At 38.0% G+C, this 17,709-nt stretch overlaps 1 protein-coding gene across 1 annotated transcript in view; it reads left to right on the top strand.

Moving 5' to 3' along the window:
• Positions 1-17,709, top strand: part of LOC128220330 (peripheral plasma membrane protein CASK-like) — a 180,666-nt gene that overhangs the window by 94,549 nt on the left and 68,408 nt on the right. The window contains exon 12 of the mRNA XM_052928691.1: positions 4,120-4,241. Coding sequence (XP_052784651.1) covers positions 4,120-4,241 — 122 coding nt within the window. The remainder of the gene's footprint in view (positions 1-4,119; positions 4,242-17,709) is intronic.

Below are 17,709 nucleotides of genomic sequence, written 5' to 3'. Positions count from 1 at the left end.
GAGGTCACAATTTTAGCCTAATCTCAATGCAACTTGGTCAGAATGATCATCGCTATAAAATGTAGGTCAAGTTTGATATTGGGTCATTCACGGTAAATAACTAGGTCACTAGGTCAATTAGTACAAAAACCTTGTGAACACAATAGAGGTCACAATTTTAGCCTAATCTCAATGCAACTTGGTCAGAATGATCATCTCTATAAAATCTAGGTCAAGTTCGATATTGGGTCATCTGCGGTCAATAACAAGGTCACTAGGTCAATTAGTACAAAAACCTTGTGAACACAATAGAGGTCACAATTTTAGGCTAATCTTAATGCAACTTGGTCAGAATGATCATCTCTATAAAATCTGGGTCAAGTTCGATATTGGGTCATACACAGTCAATAACTAGGTCACTAGGTCAATTATTAGAAAAACCTTGTGAACAAAATAGAGGTCACAATTTTAGCCTTATCTTAATGAAACTTGGTCAGAATGATCATCTTAACATAAGCTAGGTCAAGTTCCATATTGGGTCAACCCAGGTCAAAAACTAGGTCACTAGGTCAATTAGTAGAAAAACCTTGTGAACACAATAGAGGTCACAATTTTAGGCTTAACTCAATTCAACTTGGTCAGAATGATCATCTCTAGAAAAATATAGGTCAAGTTCGATATTGGGTCGTTCGCGGTCAATAACTAGGTCACTAGGTCAATTAGTATAAAAACCTTGTGAACACAATAGAGGTCACAACTTAAGCCTAATCTAAATGTAACTTGGTCAGAATGATCATCTCTATAAAATCTAGGTCAAGTTCGATATTGGGTCATTTACCGTCAATAACTAGGTCAATAGGTCAATTAGTAGAAAAACCTTGTGAACACAATAGAGGTCACAATTTTAGCCTAATGTTAATGCAACTTGGTCAGAATGATCATCTCTATAAAATCTGGGTCATGTTCGATATTGGGTCATCCGCAGTCAACTAGGTCAGATATTAGAAAAACCTTATGAACACAATAGAGGTCACAATTTTAGCCTAATCTTTATGAAACTTGGTCAGACTGATCATCTTTATAAAATCTAGGTCAAGTTCCACATTGGGTCATCCGCGGTCAATAAATAGGTCACTAGGTCAGATAGTAAAAAAACCTTGTGAACACAATAGAGGTCACAATTTTAGCCTAATCTTAATGAAACTTGGTCAGAATGATCATCTTAACATAAGCTAGGTCAAGTTCCATATTGGGTCAACCCAGGTCAAAAACTAGGTCACTAGGTAAATTAGTAGAAAAACCTTGTGAACACAATAGAGGTCACAATTTTAGGCTTATCTCAATTCAACTTGGTCAGAATGATCATCTCTAGAACAATATAGGTCAAGTTCGATATTGGGTCGTTCGCGGTCAATAACTAGGTCACTAGGTCAATTAGTAGAAAAACCTTGTGAACACAACAGAGGTCACAACTTAAGCCTAATTTTAATGTTACTTGGTCAGAATGATCATCTCTATAAAATCTAGGTCAAGTTCGATATTGGGTCAATTACCGTCAATAACTAGGTCACTAGGTCAGTTAGTAGAAAAACCTTGTGAACACAATAGAGGTCACAATTTTAGCCTAATGTTAATGCAACTTGGTCAGAATGATCATCTCTATAAAATCTGGGTCATGTTCGATATTGGGTCATCCGCGGTCAATAACTAGGTCACTATAACCAAGTGGTCCTCTACCAAGATTGTTCAATTTATGCCCCTGGGGAGAAGAGGCCCTATCCTGGGGGGAGTCACAAGTTTTGCATAGGCTTATATAGAACAAAAAACTTCTTGTCTAAACCAACAAGACATTGGCATTTTATATGTGGCATAACCTAGTGGCCCGCTACCAAGATTGTTCAATTTGTGCACCTGTGGTGAAAAGAGGCCTCACCCTGGGTGTCACAAGTTTTACATAGGCTTATATAGGAAAAAAACTTTAAAATTTTCTTGTCTGAAGCCACAAGGACTAGGTCTTAAATATTTGGTTTGAAGCATTGCCTACTGATAGGGTCATGTGGGGTAAAAAACTAGGTCAGTGGGACAAATAAAAGAGTGGCCTCTAGGGGCCATACTTTTCATTGGATCTTTATGATGATAGGTCAGAATGTTCACTTTATTTAGCAAAGCTACAGGTGAGCGATACAGGGCCATCATGGCCCTCTTGTTTGATGTGGAAGCCCAAATTCCTACCTGTCTACTGTCAAAACAAAGAAAATTCTTGCAACAAATGAGCTGGGACAGTCCAGCAATGGCACGACTCTTTAGCTGCGCTGTTTTTCAAACGAACAAAAATGAGGTATCGTCATTGCCTTGGTGTCATTATCAGCCTTGTTGTGTACACACATTTACCATAGCCATAGCCCAATATCCTTTCAAGAGAGTCACCTGAAACTCGGTACACATGTTGCCGGAGACAATATGCACATGTGTGTAACTATATGCAGTGCTCCATCTAACCCTGCAATGCAGGGTTGGGCACCCCGCTGCCATTTGCCAGCACCCTGCTGCCTTTTACTACACCCTGCTGTGCCCTTTTGTTTGAAAGAGTCAATTTTCAAAAATTGCTAAAAGAACAATAAAAATACATAATTTTGACACTAAAGTAAAGATACAGCTTAAGTATTCACAACAAACTAGTAGTATTAAAAGTAGTTACAACACATACACAATGGAAAGTGAACATTTGTCCTTGCAAGTGCCCCATTAAGACTCATTCAATGTACATCAAAAGTGCCCTTTCTGACCTGGAGGTGGACCAGGAACAGCGGAGCACCCTGCCTTTTTCAAATCCTGGCTGGAGCAGTGTAACATATACAAGAGTTGGCATATGCTCTGCAGCACTCTTGTTCATATACATTTCGGTCAAGTTTCACTAGTCAGTATCACTTTAGAAAATGGAGAATGACAGCTTTGCGGTTAAAAAAAATCTTTCCATATCACATGTATTCTAATAATATTTTAAATGAAAGTTTAAATTATGAGATTGAACATTTTGTTAAGGATTTTGATTTGAAAACCTTCTGTTGCCCCACTAAGCATGCCTCCCTATCAATTGCCTGTTTCTCACATATCAAGTGTCATGTTAGGCCTAGAATGAGTGTTTTATTTTGCTTAATTACATAACAGAGTAATCAGCAAAATTTTACTTGTGCTATTTCTGGGTTGCAGTCAAATTCGGATAATAGTGTTGGAGAGAATCTTGAATAGGTTTGAAATTTGACTTATTAAATGTAGATACTAAAGTTGAGGGACTTAAAGGGGATTTCATTAAGATAAGTGCATATAAGGTATTATGATACCTCAAGTAACCTTGTCTTTATGAAACCACCTATAGCCATCATTAGATATTTCCGTTGTATTCTTATGCAGTCTATGATTTCTTGCTCTTTCTTGCTCCTGGGTGCAATAGTCGCCTAAAACATATTGTTGAAGATACGTGTTAGAAGAGACAAAAATCTAAAAAAAAATATATAAAATAGAAATTTAGATAAACCGAAAACAGTTTATCTGATGATGTTGTAATAATGTGAGAAAATTTGAATCACTTCGTAGTTGATATATTCTTGTTGACTTGTGAAATGAAAAATGTTGTGTTAATGCTAACGCCTCGGTTGACAATAACTTTCTCAGGTTAACAGTATATGCTTAGAATCAACCTCCATGGCAAATTCTGATATTATTACTATATTTACATTACATTACACATATGTGTTGTATTCCATCTTGTGTAATAATTTTCCCCATATAAAACTGGCTTATCGTGGTCCAGAAAAAGAATTATTTTTATAGATATAAATTCCACACATTTTTAAATGGGTTATTAAAGTTAATATTTATGTTTAAGTTACTTTTTGTGTCGCCGAAAAATCTTGGATATTAAATAAGTTCAAGTTTAAACTTACTTAACCTCTGTAAAAAGCATCTTTTGTAAGTCCAGTTTATACAATATGAATATACCCTGATCCTTAATTAACCATTGCTAATCATTGTGCATGCGCCCGTGCTAATGACTTAACTACCCCCATGCCTATGTAAGCCATATAGCTAGATGCATGCCTCAGGTTTAAGATGTGCACTCTTCTTTTGTTTTGCGCCAAGGAGCTGTGTCGCACGTGCTGGATTCACTGGAGGAGATCACGTGCCTGACCGACTGTGCGGGGAACGAGGAGGAGTTCCTGATGCACGTGCTCGAGGACACGAGACTTCACTTGTTGCTAAATGTAAGTTGTGACAAATCCTTGTGTTACTTTTACTTTTTACCCTAGTACCATTACACGACTAACATTGAATTATTACAAAAGGAATATCAAAAGTTAGTTTTAAAACCTATATTAATGCACTTTGAGTTCAATGTATTGGTCTGTGCCTTCATATCTGCACATATACTAAATATCTTTCATTTGGTTGAAGGATAAATGCATTGATTTCATAGGAATTTCCCTCGCCAAACAAGAAAAGCTAACTACAGTTTCTTTATTGTATGGCAATACTGTTTTTGTCTCCCTTTCAAATATAACTGATTTAGGAGTGATGTGTTTGTTATATAAGAACATGCTGAGAAATTTAAACCGTACAGTAATTACAGGAGTAATTTCCAGAACATAATGTTTTATACACCATTGGGAAGGATGGATTACAGGCATCAGCTTTAAAGGCAAATATCCCTGCTATTATATGAAATAAGGATGTCTCATGGCTTGTAGAAGTTACTTTCACTCTTCACTGATACAAATATCTGAGGTTCTTATTAACAGGCAAGAAAAACATGATGTCATGTTCATGGAATTTGCATCGAACACAGCGAACACTTTTTCTTTGATGCTTTTTGATGAAATATGGGTTGAAATAACAATGAAAATATCAATTTGATACTTCCAATGCAAAATAAGGAGTGAAATATCAACTTAAAGAACTACTTTTGAAATTAAGTCTAGTTATTTCCCCTTGATCAAAACCCCTTGATCAAAACTAAACTCGACATATTGAAACAGTAAACGTTGCCTTAAATAATAGTTTGATATTAAAAAAAAGCCGCAAAGTTCACACAACAATTAACTGATCTATTTTTTACCCCACCGCCCCCAAAAATTGTCAACAACCAAGCATGGTAATGGCTCTTTATCTGGAAAATCTTCATGTGACTCATATTGATCACTAACAGTAAGTGATTGAATATTCATGTATCCTTAAAGAACATCAATAATTTTATATCCAATGTTTATTCACATTTGTATTATTTATGCCTTCAACCATCTTTTTTTTATTCAGTGAATGTCAACCAGTGTTATTTTAGTCATGTATTCATGCCCTATTTATTCAAACATACTTTTGTGCATTAACTGTTATTTTTTTTTGAACATAGATGCATTCATTAAAGTTAATTGATGAATGATCATAAAATGTTTACACTTAAACACAAGTAAATGATAGACAATAACAAAAACCAGAGAACTATTTCTCCACCAGCCAGAAATAGAAAAGACAGCTACATCATCAGCTGTCAAAACTTTGCGTGATGGGCATCCCAAGGGTAATGGAATAACAAATACTCTTTTTTTAGCTCTACAGGCCAAAGGCCAGAAGAGCTTATGCGATGGTAATGTGTACGTAGTATGTGCATCCGTGCGGTCGTGCGTTTGTGCGTCTGTAAACAATTGGTTGTGAACACTATACAGTCTTCAGTTTTGATTGTATCTTGATGAAACTTGTACAGTATCTAGATATCCATTAGAGCTCGGTTCCTTTCGAAAACCAGCCAGATCCGCCCATAAATGCCTAGATTATGGGCCATGAAAGTTTTAAAAAAATGCACTCTATTTTTAGCCAGGTCTGCATGAGCGAATTCTATTTTTAGCCAAGTTTACATGTACATGTAAATTCAAGTCTAGAGTTAAGGGAGACAAGTTGCAAGTCTAGGATTTTGAGAGACAATTTGCTTTTTGCTTCTACAGTTGATTTTGTGAATTACTCTGCCTTGTTCTTGTTGAAAGCCCAAAGGCCATTTTTTAGCTTTAAGTTCTGTAGTTTGCGCATTCATCTTAAGAAAATTGGTTGTGAATGTTTAAGTTATGCACCTGGTGTCATTACTGGCCACACCCAGGGTTCACAAAAATCTGGAAAGGTTTGAAAATCTTTTTGTGTGTTCGTGCATCCATCTCAGCACAATTGATTGTGAACGTTTGTTCAAATTGATCAATGTTGTCCTAGGATGCCCTTGACTTTGACCTTTTGACCAACTTTTTTTAACTTTTAAAACTACAGAAATTTTTACTATGAGTACAGTTTTGAAAGCATTTTTTTTTTGTCAGATGACTTTTACTTGGCACATATTAAAATAGTTCATGCAACTAATCTGCTTACAATACTTTCTGGGCTCAGATGTTGAACGTGCTACGTTTTCAGGTAACCCAAACACAAAACATAAACTATATTATGTCTGTTGCCTTTTACCCATACATACATGCTGTAGATTGATATGACCACAAAAGCCATGCCAGTAGAGCATAGGCCCTTTTGGGCCTCTTTTTTTAAAAAAGCATTCAGAAAAATAAATTAAAATACCAACAAAACTCTTAAAATAAGCATAAATAAAAGAAACCGAATGTTTGTTGATTGCAGTATTTATTTTCACTCGTGATCATAGAAAAACTATATTTATGCTTCGCCTCTGGTGAAAATATGTTATCTTATATTGAGAATGACAAATATCCTCTCAATTGTCCTTCACTGATTTCATCAGATATAGAAGACAAAACAATCTCTGGGATATTTGCCTTCAAGAATTTGTATGACAGGAAATAGTAACAGACTGTGCAAATAAGGTTGATTCACATGAAAACATGAATTTGAATCCAACATTCTTGTTTTCAAGATGTCAACAGGCATTGAAAAATGGTTTGTCCCTGGTAATCCGAGGCAACCAAAGTCCTGACCCGAATTTTGTTGGTTGTGTTTCGATAAATTCATTGTTGAACATGTGCCATGTATTTTTTCTATCTTTTTTAATTTAAAAGTCATAGTTTCCTGCTGAAAGGTGACATTGGCCCAGTAGCCCTCCTGGTGCATGTTCATGCATTGAACATTGTTACTACTGGGAGCTTCTTGTATTCCATAAATCATTGATTGTCTTCTGGTCTCATCAGTCACTAATAGAAATACTGTAATTAAGATTTCACATTTCAAGCATGTTCTGGGGGAAATAATCATTCACCATGCAGTTTCACCCACTCAGCTTGATATACTGGCATGTTGATACAAGTATAATGTTTATTTTTTATCTTTATGGCATGTAAGGCTTTAGAACTCTGGTTTTTGAAATGAAATTGAAGGTATTTTGTTAAGCTTGTTGTCAATGGTAATGACATCAAGTTCTATTCATTGTCTTACTAGCCACATGGTTTCCAAACATTTTGTGACAACATCTGTATATGAAGATAAATTCTAATTGATCTATCTCATAGACTCGACACCACATGCAGAAATTGTTAACAAGAAAGAATAATGGTTACTATTATTTTCATGTTGTGAAGTTGTCACTTTTAACAGTTTGACTTTTTTCAAAGAAAAAAGCAGGGGTTAATTTGCCTTGATGCTGTTTCAGTGTGACAGCGACATTGTGCAAAGAAATATGTCATATCTGTAGGAGTGTTAATAATTATATACACTTAAAATAACTACCCATGTTGCCAGTGACAATGGTCATGTGAATTGCAAGGTGTAACCCCATGTCACCAGTGACAATGCCCATGTATGTAGCAAGGTGTAACCCCATGTCAACAGTGACAATGCCCATGTGTGTAGCAAGGTGTAACCCCATGTCACCAGTGACAATGCCCATGTGTGTAGCAAAGTGTTACCCCATGTCAACAGTGGCAATGCCCATGTGTGTAGCAAGGTGTAACCCTATGTCATTAGTGTCAGTGCCCATGTGTGTAGCAAAATGTAACCCCATGTCACCAGTGACAATGCCCATGTGTGTAGCAAGGTGTAACCCTGTATTACCAGTGACAATGCCCATGTGTATAGCAAGGTGTAACCCCATGTTACCAGTGACAATGCCCATGTGTGTAGCAAGGTGTAACCCCATTTTACCAGTGACAATGCCCATGTGTGTAGCAAGGTGTAACCCTGTGTTACCAGTGACAATGCATATGTGTAGCAAGGTGTAACCCCATGTTACCAGTGACAATGCCCATGTGTATAGCAAGGTGTAATCCCATGTTACCAGTGACAATGTCCATGTGTGTAGCAAGGTGTAACCCCATGTTACCAGTGACAATGCCCATAGGTGTAGCAAGGTGTAACTCCATGTTACCAGTGACGATGCTCATAAGTGTAGCAAGGTGTAACCCCATGTTACCAGTGACAATGCCCATAGGTGTAGCAAGGTGTAACTCCATGTTACCAGTGACGATGCTCATAAGTGTAGCAAGGTGTAACCCCATGTTACCAGTGACAATGGGTATGTGTAGCAAGGTGTTACACCATGTTACCAGTGACAATGCCCATAGATGTAGCAAGGTGTAACTCCATGTTACCAGTGACGATGCTCATAAGTGTAGCAAGGTGTAACTCCATGTTACCAGTGACAATGGGTATGTGTAGCAAGGTGTTACACCATGTTACCAGTGACAATGCCCATAGATGTAGCAAGGTGTAACTCCATGTTACCAGTGACAATGCCCATAGGTGTAGCAAGGTGTAACCCCATGTTACCAGTGACAATGCCCATAGGTGTAGCAAGGTGTAACCACATTTCACCAGTGACAATGCCCATATGTGTAGCAAGGTTTAACTCCATGTTACCAGTGACAATGCCCATAGGTGTAGCAAGGTGTAACTCCATATTACCAGTGACAATGCCCATAGGTGTAGCAAGGTGTAACCCCATGTTACCAGTGACAATGCCCATATGTGTAGCAAGGTGTAACCCTGTGTTACCAGTGACAATGCCCTTGTGTATAGCAAGGTGTAACCCCATGTTACCAGTGACAATGCCCATGTGTGTAGCAAGGTGTAACCCCATTTTACCAGTGACAATGCCCATGTGAGTAGCAAGGTGTAACCCTGTGTTACCAGTGACAATGAGTGTGTGTGGCAAGGTGTAACCCCATGTTACCAGTGACAATGCCCATGTGTATAGCAAGGTGTAACCCCATGTTACCAGTGACAATGCCCATGTGTGTAGCAAGGTGTAACCCATGTTACCAGTGACAATGCCCATGTGTGTAGCAAGGTGTAACTCCATGTTATCAGTGACAATGCCCATAGGTGTAGCAAGGTGTAACTCCATGTTACCAGTGACGATGCCCATATGTGTAGCAAGGTGTAACTCCATGTTACCAGTGACAATGCCCATGTGTGTAGCAAGGTGTAACCCATGTTACCAGTGACAATGCCCATGTGTGTAGCAAGGTGTAACTCCATGTTATCAGTGACAATGCCCATAGGTGTAGCAAGGTGTAACTCCATGTTACCAGTGACGATGCCCATATGTGTAGCAAGGTGTAACTCCATGTTACCAGTGACGATGGGTATGTGTAGCAAGGTGTAACTCCATGTTACCAGTGACGATGCCCATATGTGTAGCAAGGTGTAACTCCATGTTACCAGTGACAATGCCCATATGTGTAGCAAGGTGTAACTCCATGTTACCAGTGACAATGCCCATAGATGTAGCAAGGTGTAACTCAATGTTACCAGTGACAATGCCCATAGGTGTAGCAAGGTGTAACCCCATGTTACCAGTGACAATGCCCATATGTGTAGCAAGGTGTAACTCCATGTTACCAGTGACAATGCCCATATGTGTAGCAAGGTTTAACTCCATGTTACCAGTGACAATGAGTGTGTGTGGCAAGGTGTAACCCCATGTTAAAAGTGACAATTTGTGTGTGTAGCAAGGTGTAACCCCATGTTACTAGTGACAATGCATGTGTGTAGCAAGGTGTAACCCCATGTTACCAGTGACAATGCCTGTGTATAGCATGGTGTAACCCTCATGTTACCAGTGACAATGCATATGTGTAGCAAGGTGTAACCCCATGTTACCAGTGACAATGCCCATATGTGTAGCAAGGTGTAACCCGATGTTACCAGTGACAATGCGTGTGTGTAGCAAGGTGTAACCCCATGTTACCAGTGACAATGCGTATTTATTAAGCAAGGTCATGTGTATAGCAAGGTGTAACCCCATGTTACCAGTGACTATGGTCATGTGAGTAGCAAGGTTTAACCCCATGTTACCAGTGACAATGCGTATGTGTAGCATGGGGTAACCCTGTGTTACCAGTGAAAATGCGTATTTGTTAAGCAAGGGTGTTATCATGTTTGATTTATGCAATTTGGTTTAATGTTGAAAAGAAGATTGGCATTCATTTGTAGTGCTCTTGTTTTGATACACACATACATCATACAAATTGGTCAATACATTCAGGGTTTTTTGATCAGATTGTTTAAATGTTTTTAATCTTTTTAGCTTGACTATTATAAGAATAAGGAAGACTATACTACTCACCCCAGCATCAGTGTTGTTGTCTGGTTAAAGTTTTAGGGCAAGTTGGGATTTTTAATACCCTTCATTTAATTCACTTAATACTTCACACAGTTGTTCAGGACCCTTGCACAGTGATGTTACTTAACTCCATATTATCCTTAATACAAGTAATGGCCCCTAATTGACTTAGGAAGTTTTAGGTTAAAGTTAAAGTTTTAGGGCAAGTTGGGATTTTAATAAAAAACCCTTCTATATCCTTCTTTCATTGGACTTCATACTTTGCACAATTAATGACAACCATCTTATAATAAGGTCACATAACTCCATTTTAACCCTAAATACATATAATGGCCCTTGATTCATTGTTTAAATTTTTTATTATGCCCCCAAAGGTGGGCATATTAAAATCGCACCGTCCGTCCGTCCATCCGGCCGGTCAGACGGCCGGCTCTGTAACTTTCCCTTGTATGGACAGATTTTAAAATAACTTGCCACATGTGTTCCACATACCAAGACGACGTGTGGCGTGCAAGACCCGTGTCCCTACCTCAAAGGTCAAGATCACACTTAGTGTTTATTTACAATGGAGTGCTGCATATAAGGACATAGAGTATAGGTTGTCGTGTCCGATCTGTTACTTTCCCTTGTATGGACAGATTTTAAAATAACTTGCCACATGTGTTCCACATACCAAGACGACGTGTCGCCTGCAAGACCCGTGTCCCTGCCTCAAAGGTCAAGGTCACACATAGTGTTTATTCACAATGGAGTGCTGCATATAAGGACATAGAGTATAGGTTGTCGGGTCCGGGCTGTTTCTTTCCCTTGTATAGACAGATTTTAAAATCACTTGCCACATGTGTTCCACATACCAAGACGACGTGTCGTGTGCAAGACCCGTGTCCCTGCCTCAAAGGTCAAGGTCACACATAGTGTTTATTCACAATGGAGTGCTGCATATAAGGACATAGAGTATAGGTTGTCGTGTCCGGGCTGTAACTTTCTCTTGTATAGACAGATTTTAAAATAACTTGCCACATGTGTACCACATACCAAGACGACGTGTCGCATGCAAGACCCGTGTCCCTACCTCAAAGGTCAAGGTCACACTTAGTGTTTATTCACAATGGAGTGCTGCATATAAGGACATAGAGTATAGGTTGTCGTGTCCGGGCTGTAACTTTCCCTTGTATGGACAGATTTTAAAATCACTTGCCACATGTGTTCCACATACCAAGACGACGTGTCGCGTGCAAGACCCGTGTCCCTACCTCAAAGGTCAAGGTCACACTTAGTGTTTATTCACAATGGAGTGCTGCATATAAGGACATAGAGTATAGGTTGTCGTGTCCGGGCTGTAACTTTCCCTTGTATGGACAGATTTTAAAATCACTTGCCACATGTGTTCCACATACCAAGACGACGTGTCGAGTTCAAGACCCGTGTCCCTACCTCAAAGGTCAAGGTCACACTTAGTGTTTATTCACAATGGAGTGCTGCATATAAGGACATAGAGTATAGGTTGTCGTGTCCGGGCTGTAACTTTCCCTTGTATGGACAGATTTTAAAAAAACTTGCCACATGTGTTCCACATACCAAGACGACGTGTCACATGCAAGACCCGTGTCCCTACCTCAAAGGTCAAGGTCACACTTAGTGTTTATTCACAATGGAGTGCTGCATATAAGGACATAGAGTATAGGTTGTCGTGTCCAGGCTGTAACTTTCCCTTGTAAGGACAGATTTTAAAATCACTTGCCACATGTGTTCCACATACGAAGACGACATGTCTTGTGCAAGACCCATGTCCCTTCCTCTAAGGTGAAAGATACAGTGTTTATTCACAAGGGAATTCTGAATATAAGGACATAACAGTGTAGGTTGTCAAGTATGGGTGGTATTCTTTTATGTTCAGAGGCAATTTAAAATAACTTGCCATATGTATTTGACATGGCTTATAGTCGAGTGTCTTACGACTGCTCTTGTTTTCTTAAAGTTTTATTTACGGAGACTGAATTTGAAGTTAAAGAAATAAATTGGAATATAATAAGTTGAAGAAATAAATTGGAATATAATAAGGCTACATGTAATGTTTTCTGCAAGAAAATTGGATAAAATATGCAGATAGCTCTAATTATATTCATTGCTTTAAACTCAATTTGGAATATCCGTGCATTGATTTCTAAACCTTCAAGCTTTCTTAACAACATGCATGGCGGTTATGTGCAACCATGTTTTACAGAAAAAAGTCTGTATTGGCTCTATTTACTGAGAAAATTGGGCAATTTCATATGGAAATTCCCTATTGAAGGATGGTTAAAGACATTTGATGCTACAATTTGGAAAACACTGGAAGTAGCTGTCTTAGACATTGATTATTTATTGGAGTCTAGACCCCTGGTTCCAGTATTGACACAAACAATCATCCATGCCCTGGCCTTATTACACCATGGCTATCACCTAAATTGGGTTGTTGCTATTTAACACATATAGCACATTCAATTGTTATTGATATATCTTTAAATATCCTTTAATACTTTATAGTGTTGCCACAGTTGCAGTGGGTGCTGTTTTGACTTATTTTTTTAAGTGGTTATATGAGTTGAGTTTAATATATCAAATTATTATAGCCATTTTATCATATTTGTTTTCTATTACATCAACCCAGTTTGTTACTTCTGTTACATCAACTTTGTTGCTGGTTGCCGGTGAACTTACACCTAGTTGGTTGCTACTGCTACCAAAGCCCATTCAGCAAGATTTCGCTGTTAATTTCAAATTAGTTGCATGTTGCTGCTGTTACTTGCATCAGTTGATTCCTGCTGCTACTACTACTACTCAGTTATTTATTGCTGCTGCTATTTTACTCATTTGCTTGCTGCTGCTTCTTCTAGCTGTTTACTTGCTGCTGCTTTTTCCATCAGTTGGTTGCTGCTGCTGCTTCTAGCTGTTAACTTACTGCTGCTTCTTCCATCAGTTGGTTGCTGCTGCTACTTCTAGCTGTTAACTTGCTGCTGTTTCTTCCATCAGTTGGTTGCTGCTGCTACTTCTAGCTGATAACTTGCTGCTGCTTCTTCCATCAGTTGGTTGTTGCTGCTACTTCTAGCTGATTATTTGCTGCTGCTTCTTCCATCAGTTGGTTGCTGCTGCTACTTCTAGCTGTTTACTTGCTGCTGCTTCTTCCATCAGTTGGTTGCTGCTGCTACTTCTAGCTGTTTACTTGCTGCTGCTTCTTCCATCAGTTGGTTGCTGCTGCTACTTCTAGCTGTTAACTTGCTGCTGCTTCTTCCATCAGTTGGTTGCTGCTGCTACTTCTAGCTGATAACTTGCTGCTGCTTTTTCCATCAGTTGGTTGCTGCTGCTTCTTCAAGCTGATAACTTGCTGCTGCTTTTTCCATCAGTTGGTTGCCGCTGCTCTTTAATCTAGCTGATAACTTGATGCTGCTTTTTCCATCAGTTGGTTGCTGCTGCTCTTTAATCTAGCTGATAACTTGATGCTGCTTTTTCCTGTTATTTGGTGGCTGTCTGCTACTTTTATCAGTTGGTTGCTGTAATTAATTCTGCTCAGTAATGTTGCTTGCTGTTATTTCTTTTACTCAGTTCCTTGCTGCTGCTGTTATGTTCAGTTGGTTGCTGCCTGATACTTGTGCTCAGTTGGTTGCTGTCTGATACTTGTGCTCAGTTCTTGTGCTTAGTTGGTTGCTGTAGCTATTCTGCTCAGTTGCTGGCTGTTGTTACCATGAATGTCTGCAACTTCTACTAAGCTGCTTTCTGCTGCTACTTCTAGTCAATTCATGGCTGTGACTTCTACTCTGTTACTTTCTATTCTGTTGCAGCCTGCAACTTCTACTCCATTTATGGCTGCTTCTCTACTCAGCTACTTGCTGCTGCTACCTCCAGTCAATTTATGGATGTGACTTATACTCTGTATTCTTGCAGCTGCTACTTCTAGTCTATTCATGGCTGTGACTTCTACTCTGTTGCTTTCTATTCTGTTGCAGCCTGCTACTGCTGTTCCATTAAAGGCTGCTTCATCAACTCAGCTACTTGCTGCTGCTACCTCCAGTCAATTTATGAATGTGACTTATACTCTGTTGCTTGCAGCTGCTACTTCTAGTCAAGTCATGGCTGTGACTTCTACTCTGTTGCTTTCTATTCTGTTGCAGCTTGCTACTTCTACTCCATTTATGGCTGCTTCTTCTACTCAGCTACAGTTGTTGCTGCTACCTCCAGTCAATTAATGGATGTGACTTCTACTCTGTTGCTTGCAGCTGCTACTTCTAGTCAATTCATGGCTGTGACTTCTACTCTGTTGCTTTCTATTCTGTTGCAGCCTGCTACTTCTGCTCCATTTATGGCTGCTTATTCTACTCAGCTACTTGCTGCTGCTACTTCTACTGCACAAATGGCTGCAAATTCTATTCAGCTGCTACCTTTACTTTAAAAGCAGGTTCTGTTTTGATTATTATGTGCTCTATATATCTCAGGAGAGGACATTTTCCTGAAAATGCAAATAAATAAATATTTAGATAAAATTTAAAGGCTGCAATTTCTATGAAGCTGCTTGCTGTTGCTTCCTCTACTTGAAGCTGTTACGGTATTGTTTTGTCTAACTGATTGTGTTTGCTTAAAGTTATTTGGTTTGTTTTTTTCTGTCTGTATCAGGAAATTATGCTGCACTTAAATGATACTGTATGGTTATTCAAAAGATAGCACCAACATGGAAGCAATGTTTTGTTTCATCTTTGGTTTATACAATTATTCAGACCAATAAAATATATGTTTTGCATGCAATTTCGAGGGGAAAGCCCTCGGGATATATGTGCTATGTATTCATTGATTTGATTTGAAAGAAATTCTAGACAGCTCGCATGGGACCAAATATGGCCGAGTTTTAATAGGTTTTGACTTCATTGCTGAGGCAATATTCATATCATACAGTCCAGCTAGGGTTATTTGTGGCATGCATATAGTTTTGGTGGCACAGAAAGAATTGACAATAATATTCAAGTGGGGAAAATATGAGATGTCTTTAAAAGATCTTATAATTCTTCATGTAACAATTATAACCTCTATTCAGATAACTAATACCTATTTTACTATTTACTAAATAATGCAATATATTAAATTATGGAAAATATTAATTTCTGATAACAAGATTGTAACCTTGTATTTAATAGCAGAAAGCGCAAAAATATTAAATATGCTAAAAGATTTTCTGTGGTCTACTATAGTCTCATAAGCTAGAAATACCGTGTTTATGCTCATTTCTTTGAAATTAAACTCGGTTATAATCCTTTACAAAAACAATTGTTTTTGACATTTATTCATCCTAAAGTTTTTGGAATATTAAAACAAATAATAATGTTTGTGGTATATCATGCTTGGGAGTAAGAGTGCTCCTTAGAAAGGCTCAAATCCCAGTGAAATTGAGTTTTCAGATAGATTCTCTTGGAAAGCTTACTTGTTTACATGCCTGCTAATTTCAACTGATGAAATGTTGGGAGATATTTCTTGTACTTACAGATGTTTTCCATTCAAAGTTGTGAATTTTCTAGTGGAGTATGGGCTAGGAAATTGTTAACAATTTGTATCAAAAGTTTATTGCTTTGTCATTAAAACAATAGTTATATTTGATCGTCATGACACTTGATCAGAATCTTTGTCAGTAAAATAATAAAGACCTGTGTGAATATTGGTCATCTGTGGTCATAAACTAGGTCACTAGGTCAAATATTTTGTGACATTAAGTTTCTTATTCCTTTCCCAAATTCATCAGTGTTCATCTTATCTTCAAGAAACTCAGTCAAAATATTTCTTAGCATGATATTTAGGACCAGGGTGATTATCATAGTCATCTAAAACCCCAAACTAGGTAACATACGAGTGTGAATATGGGTTAACAGCTTTTACTTTATCACCATAAACAAACATCCTGCCACTTAAATTGTCAGAATCAAGAATATGGTTTTAATGTGGTTTCAGCATAGACCCCTTGCCATGAATTATAAAGAGCAAAGTTATGACAAAGATAATTTCATCATCGATCTTTGAATTTTATCTTATAGGATATACCCTCTAATCACAATGTATGTCATATCAAAGACCTGCAATAAAACAGGAGATAAAGATACTATATCAAAGGAGGGCTATTAGTCCCTAGACTGGTATGTATTGGAGAAACTTAGCTTCTCTCTGAAGGAGTTACAGCTAACTGGCTGGCTGATTTTACTTGTCTGTTTCTTTTCTTTAAACCAAAGGTTTTCAGCTTTATTCTAACTTCTGTCTGCAGTCTGCATATAAATATCAGGATTTTCATAAATTGATATTCAATTGCCTGGCTTTTACTTTTGTTTCACTTTTTTGTGTGTGAAATAGGTTGTATGGTCTTTATTCAGAATAAAAGATGTTGTAATGACTAGACAAACTTTGATTGAACTCTAATGGACTTTGAATCAACATTAACATGGAACTCTTCACAACATTTATTTGTTTCTTGCCAGGTTCCATAAAATGTTGCCTTAGTTGAAGGATTTTATGAAAAGGACATTTAACAATAGTGAATTTAATCATGTAGGATTACAAACAAGTTTTGAGATCACAATTGTTACGGAAATAAATCAAAAGGTTACCATGGCAACAGATATCAACAAAAATGATTAAGGTAAAACTTGAATGAGATTGGATCCACCAAGATCTAAGAAATAAGGGCTGTGGAATCGCAACTGTGAAGACAAGTATACAATTTAAGAAGTTGCAATATAATGTGTTCTCAGAATGGCTTTCATTAATTAAATCCATGATATCTGCAAAACAGTGAGATGTGACATTTAGCCGACTGTGCTGGTGGGTTGTTTTAATGCCAGTTTACCAGTTTACGGAAGCAGTCTACTTGGGGGTTTCCAGAACAGATTGTCTGCGGGGGAGGATGGTGACATATATCAACAATCATGCACAGCAGACATATTTATGATGAAAATTGATAGCTACATCAGCTACGAGTATATTGTGTCACCATGGGACTGTATTTCATTAAAATCAGTTTTTACATTACTGCTACACTAATGAATTTGTAAGCATCAATATTGGAATTTCTGCCGTAAAATTTGATTCAGTTTAAAAAAACAACATTGGATAAAGTTGCCAACTTGCCATGGTTACGAAAGTGCATTCTAGGCCTTCATGGCAAACCC

This window comes from Mya arenaria, chromosome 15 (assembly GCF_026914265.1).
Source record: "Mya arenaria isolate MELC-2E11 chromosome 15, ASM2691426v1".
Lineage (NCBI taxonomy): Eukaryota > Metazoa > Mollusca > Bivalvia > Myida > Myidae > Mya > Mya arenaria.
Note: the sequence above shows the minus strand (reverse complement) of the source record. Positions and strands in the feature narration are given on the sequence as shown.